The sequence below is a fragment of the Charadrius vociferus genome, unplaced genomic scaffold (assembly GCF_000708025.1).
Source record: "Charadrius vociferus isolate BGI_N301 unplaced genomic scaffold, ASM70802v2 scaffold134, whole genome shotgun sequence".
Lineage (NCBI taxonomy): Eukaryota > Metazoa > Chordata > Aves > Charadriiformes > Charadriidae > Charadrius > Charadrius vociferus.
Window position 1 is genome coordinate 3,790,958 of NW_009648333.1, and position 6,000 is coordinate 3,796,957.

At 39.2% G+C, this 6,000-nt stretch overlaps 1 protein-coding gene across 1 annotated transcript in view; it reads left to right on the forward strand.

Annotated features, from left to right (window-relative positions):
• Positions 1–5,166, forward strand: part of SLAIN2 (SLAIN motif family, member 2) — a 39,908-nt gene extending 34,742 nt beyond the window's left edge. The window contains exons 8-9 of the mRNA XM_009885018.1: positions 1,890–2,208; positions 4,503–5,166. Coding sequence (XP_009883320.1) covers positions 1,890–2,208; positions 4,503–4,569 — 386 coding nt within the window. The 3' untranslated portion in view covers positions 4,570–5,166. The remainder of the gene's footprint in view (positions 1–1,889; positions 2,209–4,502) is intronic.
• The last annotated feature ends 834 nt before the right edge of the window (positions 5,167–6,000 follow it).

Genomic DNA, 6,000 nt, shown 5'->3' on the forward strand with positions numbered 1-6,000 from the left:
GGTCAACAGAAAAGGGAGAGAATGGAGAGGACTAATTTACTGGATGCTTACTTTCACTGGCAATGTGATGAGCTTTCTTAATTTACAACTTTTCGTTGCTTATATTCTGTACCTAAAAAACCTTTTCCCCGTTGTGCCTGTAAGAGACCCAAAACTGTATTCAGTTCTTATACACTGGCACTGCTCTGTTCCTGAGTTGCTAAAATGATGCTGCATTTGTGTTTTAAGGAAGTGTTGTAATGAGAAGTTTAGTGATAAAAGCTCCCTATGTTTACACTGTAGAAACACTTGGAACTTCCGCAGATTTGATTGCACCAATGTTACAGGCAATGTCATATTTTAAAAGCTTCTAATATGTCATCTGTCTTAGTCCTAGGAGCACTTCGCTGCTCTTGTCCAGTCATTCTGCTGTTAATGCTTTCCTTAATCCATCCTCTGGCTCTATGCCAAGGCTTTTATTTTAAGGGTTCTTATTTATTCTCCACGCTACTTACCAACTGTCATGTATTGTTGACATCTCTGCCACCTTTTTTATCAGCTTTTCCCATGAGCAGCTTCATGCTGTGTTTGATATTGCTATCAGTGGAAAGGCCCTCTTGGATAATCCAGAAAGGAATCAAATCCAGTCCACATCTGTAATGAGGCACGTATTAATCTTCCTAGATATCACCTACAAGAAATGGCTTCAGAATACAACCTGAAAACTACCACTTCCTTGGTACTCCATTTAGGATGCCATGTTCCTGTCACTACTTTTCTCTCACTCCTCATGTTCTTAGTGGATCTACCTTGTACAGTGTTAATAAAAGCTGTGTGAAGGACCATCTTCTTTATGTTCAACATCTGTCAAAGAGGATACAACTTTGATCTCTGTGTAAAAAAGTATATTTAGTAGAGCAAAGAATAGCTCATGCAAATTCACTAAATGTAAACGTGATTTTGTTTTACTTTCCTGATTGATTTGATTGACCTATGTTGACTGCTACTGACACCCCCTCAATCAATTTGAAAAGCTGGTGAAATTCCATTTAAGTATTAAGATGGCGGATTAGTTTGAGTATTCTGTTTAGTGATATGCATAATTGGAAAATATTTCTCATGCTTGTGAAGAATTGTGCTTAAGGTTTGGCATTATGAAAGAACTGTTGAATACACTGGCTTATTAACCTTTCCCAGAAAGGACTTGATAAAGACCTTACAAACTAACTCACATACAAAGTATTTGAATACAGATATTAGTTATACTGATAATTTAGATAATGTTTGTAAGAAGAGGAAGGCTATAAATTGTTATAGTTGTCTGATTTAAATTTCATAGCAGCATCTTAATCTCTTTGGTGTTGCGGGTTGGCTGACCTATCTTTTTTCTTTTCCCCCATCAGCTAATAAATCTGGGAGGTGACCATATCTTTAGGTGAACTCTAAGTCAATGGATTTGGCTAAAAAGGACAGTATAAAAGACGCTTTGCACTCAGAATTTCATCATTGAAGGCTAATATACACTTTGAATCCATTTAAAACCGTATCACACCAGAATACTGTATTCTTTCAGGGATAGGAATTAGGTTCATATGTTTCTGAGCCAGTTAAATTTCTTTTTAACGTTCTCCTCTATTTGTTTTGACCTAACTGATATAACAGAGCCTTAATAATTCTACTTATAAATCCAGATTAATAAATATTTGTAGTAAGCAAATGGAGCATTAGAGTGATATCAAAAACACATGACAAAGAGGACTTCTGAATTCCTGTTTCTCATTGCTGCTTGATTGGCTGTATTCATTACACATCCCATATTGTTTGAATATTCACATAAAGTAATTTCTATTTTTAATTTCAGTTATGCCGTAACTTAAGCTTTGAAGTAACTTCTGTATTTTATTTTCCAGTACCTTCTTCAAGTAAATTCCGCTCACCTGCAGCACCGTCTCCCCTAGCTCTCCGACAACCAGTGAAAGCATTTAGTAACCATGGACCCGGTTCAGTTGCTTCTCCAGAAGCCACGCAGCTGACACACAGTACTTCTTTACCAGGGCCTCTTGCAGCCCAGAGTTCAGGCTTGCCAAGCCCTGCCAGCAGTATTAACAGTACTACTCTTACCAGACCGGCAGGGACAGCAGGGATGAGGAGTGGTTTGCCCAGACCCAGTGCCCCTTCCACAGGGGGCATCCCAGTGCCTCGTAGCAAACTTGCACAGCCTGTTCGCAGGTGAGTATGTGACAGGCAGTCTTAGTTTGAAGTTTTCATTTTGTACGTTGTGTATTTGTGCTGCTCCTACCTGTAATTCTCATTTTGATCTCAAGGTCTTTAGAACAGAAATGGAGACCTCTGTGTGAAGTATTTGCCTATGTTTCCAAAATAGATGTGAAGCAAAACTGAGAGAAAAAGGTTCTTATAGAATCATAGAATGGTTTAGGTTGGAAAGGCCCTGGAAGATCTTAGAGTTCCACCCCCCCTGCCATGGGCAGGGACACCTCCCACTAGACCAGGTTGACCAAGGCCACGTCCAGCCTGGCCTTGAACACCTCCAGCGATGGGGCCTCAACAACCTCTCTGGGCAACCTGTTCCAGTGCCTTACAACCCTCAAAGTGAAAAACTTCTTCCTAATGTTTAATCTAAACCTGCCCTCTTCCAGTTTATAGCCATTCCCCCTCGTTCTGTCACTCCAGGCCCTAGAAAAAAGCCCTTCCCCAGCTCTCCTGTAGGCCCCCTTTAGGTACTGGAAGGCCACAATAAGATCTCCCCGAGCTTTCTCTTCTCCAGGCTGAACAGCCCCAGCTGTCTCAGCCTCTCTCCTCTTGAATTAGAGTGAAGGTGAAGGAGTGAAAGTGAAATGAATAACACAAGACACTGAACTAAGTAAATAAAGTGTCGTAGTCTGGGCTGAGAAGGCAGTAAGAATTTGTCTGCCTGTGATAAAAAGTTGTCAAAGTATAGCTGGCAAGTGAAAATTCATTTGTACCACTGAGTGACACATTCTGAAGTCAGAACTATTTTCCTCTTGTAATCTAACTCAAGCAGTGGTACCACGGTGAGAACAGTTTCTCCTTGGGCAGGTAGAAACTCTAGGAAGGAAGACACTTGAGGACAGAGGAGGCAGCCATAGCATTTGCTAAACTTAAAGTAAAAATCAATGCAGTTAACCCACAGGACAAAACAGCTTAAACATAACCTCTGTGCTAGCACCCAGCTGTAGAAATTGCTTAATGTCAGACTTTCAGAAAACAACCACAAGAGAGACCAAGTATTAACTGGAAAGGCTACACGGACAGTTTGTCTTCAAGAGAATCAGAAGGAAGTGATGCGTAATTTAGAATATGTGCTCTTAATGCCATGCTAATGTGGATTTTCACTGAAAGTGTCAAGTGGAAGCCAGCTGACATAAAGAAGCAGACATCCATGAGAAATACTAAGAATCTCCTTAAACAAAAAGGATAAACAGTTGGTCTCCAGTACTGTAAAAAAGATAAACCAGCCATAAATAGCAAAGTGGAGGAGTTCTGCTCTGCAGTGAGTGTTGGGCAGGGGAATGTCAAGTGACTGTCACAGTATTGGCTGTTTCGCAGTCCAAGTCTGTGCTGTCAGCAGTATGAAACTTTGTGTAATAAAAAGCAGTTGGTTTTGAAAGAGACTTCTTAATAGTACCAAAGTGTGGTTGTCCAAATCACAACTTGTCTTATAGAAAAGTGTTTCACTTATTAAACTTATACAGGTTTGTGTTTTTTTTTTTTTTCCAAACTTTACATACATAATACGGCCTTCCAGTTCCTAAAGGGGGCCTACAGGAGAGCTGGGGAAGGACTTTTTACAAGGGCATGTAGTGATAGGACGAGGGGGAAAGGCTTCAAGCTGGAGGAGAGTAGGTTTAGATTAGATATTAGGAAGAAATTCTTCACTGTGAGGGTGGTGAGGCACTGGCACAGGTTGCCCAGAGAAGCTGTGGCTGCCCCATCCCTGGAGGTGTTCAAGGCCAGGCTGGATGGGGCTTTGAGCAACCTGGGCTGGTGGGAGGTGTCCCTGCCCATGGCAGGGGGGTTGGAACTAGGTGATCTTCAAGGTACCTTCCAACCCAAACCATTCTATGAATGCAGTATCTGTACACAATGCAATAATGAAGTATCTGTGAATGTCAAGGTTTTGATGTAAGCAAAGTGTAGTACTCTAAACAAGGATTTCCCTGTTTATACATAACTGAAAAAAAAAAAAAAGGCCTGTTTTTAGGTGGCAGCAGGTAAGTTTGTATTCTCACAGAGTATAATAGCAAAAAGTTTTCTGTCTATTTTTGCAGATGTTTTTTTGACATGGTAGTTGCCAAGATACAACACATAGAACCTGAAACTGAAAATACTTTAGGGTTTATCTTAAGTAAACTGTATTGCGGAGAAGTAAATGAGTCAAGCGTATATTACAATTATTTATAAAATGTTTAAATTCTTATGTATTGTAACTGGAGACTTTAGCAGTTATGTATGAAAGTGAAAAATATCTCATTTTATTTTAGATCATTACCCGCTCCCAAAACCTATGGCAACGTGAAAGACGAGAGTTGGAAAGATGGCTGCTACTGAACTGCAAAGCTTAACACAAAGTTTCAGTGCTCGTGGATGCTTCCTCACCAGGCTAAACGACAGCTTGATTACACAAACTGTTCAGATGTGACTTTTGGGATTTGTAAAAATTCCAGACCTCTCTGTCTCTAATTAGCACAAACTGGCAGAGATTCTAAAGCAGCACTTTAATGACATCTAACATCAGATGTTTGGTGGTCATACAATCACTTCTACATTAAATTGCTATCAGTTCTGGGTTTTTTTTTTTCTTGCTTGCTAAAAATGTATCAATATGAGCATTTATGACAGTGGCCAATGTCTGGGCAAAAACCTAACGAATGCCAAAGAAATGCCCATCTTGAAAAACAGCAAGTATAATAGTCAACTTACATTGTCCAAAACTTCATTTTCAGCCTGTTTTAATTCAGCAGAAAGATTGGTGAATATGTACTATTGAAACAAGACTACGTTAATCAGAGCTAATATTCTGATTGCAGACTGCTACGGTGGTAGTGAAACATTGCTTTTAACAATTGTATGAGATTCTCTTTGGGGAAAGTGGTACGTACATCCTTCAGAAAGAATCCAAAGTTACCCTGGAGGATTAGGCAGAACAGTAAGTAGTAGCCATGGCTTTTATTAACATTAAAGGTTTGGATGTAGCAGACACACACAAATGCAATAGTATAGATTGCATCTTTCCTATGTTGATTTCTCAGCTTTATATGCTGTTATATGTTTGATTGCCAAAAGGGCTTAGTATCAGTTGTACAATCTTTCTAACCTTAAAATTCCTGGCTCAGGAAAGATGGCCTTTGCTATTGTAGCCACATTTTTAACACATGGCTCGCTATTTGGGGAAAACTTTCTTTTTTATAGCAGGTTTCCTTACAAAGGAAAGAGCAAGTCATAATGTTCATTTGTTCTAACACCACTATGCTTGCAGCCTGGAGCAACTGTAAATGCTGATAGTTAAGGAGAAGGAAACACAACTATGCACTTGTAACATACAAATTTTAAGGTAATGAGTTGACTCTTGATGCCAAATGATATTCATTTAGGTGACGTTCCATGGTATGAGGGAGTTTTCTGTATCCTATTTTTTTACTTTCATCCATTTCTTAAATTGGTTTATCTTAAATTGTAAATATTTTTACAGAAGATATCGCCCATGTAAGTGTGTTTAAATATGTACTTTGCCTTACATTTGTGTATCTTACATTACTGGTAACAGAGTATGAAACCTGCAATGTCTGTTTACAAGCTATTAAATTCCTCTGGTGGTTCTGACTTACTCTAACACATCTTGCTCAGAACAACTCGTTCATATATTCAGCGTTTGAACCATTGTTTTCTGTTTTGGAAGACATCATGCAAACATATGTAACTAAAGTTGTATTGGGGGGGACTAGTTAAATGGAAGGGATTTTGTTTGAAGCTTTTTCAGTA